The sequence below is a fragment of the Myotis brandtii genome, unplaced genomic scaffold, assembly GCF_000412655.1.
Source record: "Myotis brandtii unplaced genomic scaffold, ASM41265v1 scaffold1103, whole genome shotgun sequence".
Lineage (NCBI taxonomy): Eukaryota > Metazoa > Chordata > Mammalia > Chiroptera > Vespertilionidae > Myotis > Myotis brandtii.
In genome coordinates this window covers 1,250,637-1,251,582 of record NW_005353762.1, presented here as the reverse complement: position 1 = coordinate 1,251,582, position 946 = coordinate 1,250,637, and the positions used below count along the sequence as shown (strand labels likewise).

Below are 946 nucleotides of genomic sequence, written 5' to 3'. Positions count from 1 at the left end.
ACCAGGCTTTCCCCAGGCTGCTGTTCCAGACAGTACCAGCCACCCCGTTGGCTGCGGCCCAGGAGAAGGCCGAGGGCGCCACGAGCCAAGAGGAGCAGAGTCCCGAGGCGCCGGACTCCCCCAGCCCCATCTCCAGCTTCTTTAGTGGGTCCGGGAGCAAGCAGCTGCCGCAGGCCATCATCATCGGCGTGAAGAAGGGCGGCACGCGGGCGCTGCTCGAGTTCCTGCGCGTGCACCCCGACGTGCGCGCCGTGGGCGCCGAGCCCCACTTCTTCGACCGCAGCTACGACAAGGGCCTCGCCTGGTACCGGTGAGTTTCCCCGACAGGGCCAGGGCCAGAGGCGCCAGCTGCTACCCAGAACGGGGGAGGAGGGAGACGTGGCTTGTGCTGGGGGGGGTGACAGGGGTACAGTCTTGAACCACCGAACCCCTGGGGATGGAGAGGGGCAGAGAACGAATGCGCGGTGCTGGCCCGCCCCACCCCAGCGCGGTACCGAGTGTTTGGAGGGGTCGGGGAGATTCTTGCCACAACCCATAGAAACTTCTCGAGGAGCTCTGGCAGCTCAGTGGCCCACGGTACCCTAGAAATAATCAGGAGAGCTCTCCGCAAAGAAGGGGTACAGCGACTGAGATGGCGCTCCGGGAAGCTCGCAGCCCTCTAACTGTGGCACCCCGCGTCCCGAAGGAATCAATGCAGTGTTGCTGGCGTTTGCTTCTGGAGCTCGGGACGTGCTGCGCCCCGCCGGCCGCGGCCTCTGCCCTAGACCAACTTCTCAGCAGCCCCTGCTCCCCTTATGGGGCCGTGGGGTGGGAGGGACGGCGTCCCGCTCAGGCCGCGGGGAGTCTGGTCGCGTTTTTGTTACAGTCCTCCTCCTTGCCGGAATCCGGACCCCAAGAGGGTCAAACTCGCTTCTCTGGAGAGCAGCTCGGGCTGGGCGGGTGAGCT

The 946-nt window shown here is 66.1% G+C and overlaps 1 protein-coding gene across 1 annotated transcript in view; it reads left to right on the top strand.

Annotated features, from left to right (window-relative positions):
• The window catches only part of LOC102261026 (heparan sulfate glucosamine 3-O-sulfotransferase 3B1), a 40,155-nt gene that overhangs the window by 1,171 nt on the left and 38,038 nt on the right, over positions 1-946 (top strand). Inside the window, exon 3 of the mRNA XM_014544095.1 lies at positions 6-310. Within this exon, the coding sequence (XP_014399581.1) occupies positions 6-310 (305 nt within the window). The remainder of the gene's footprint in view (positions 1-5; positions 311-946) is intronic.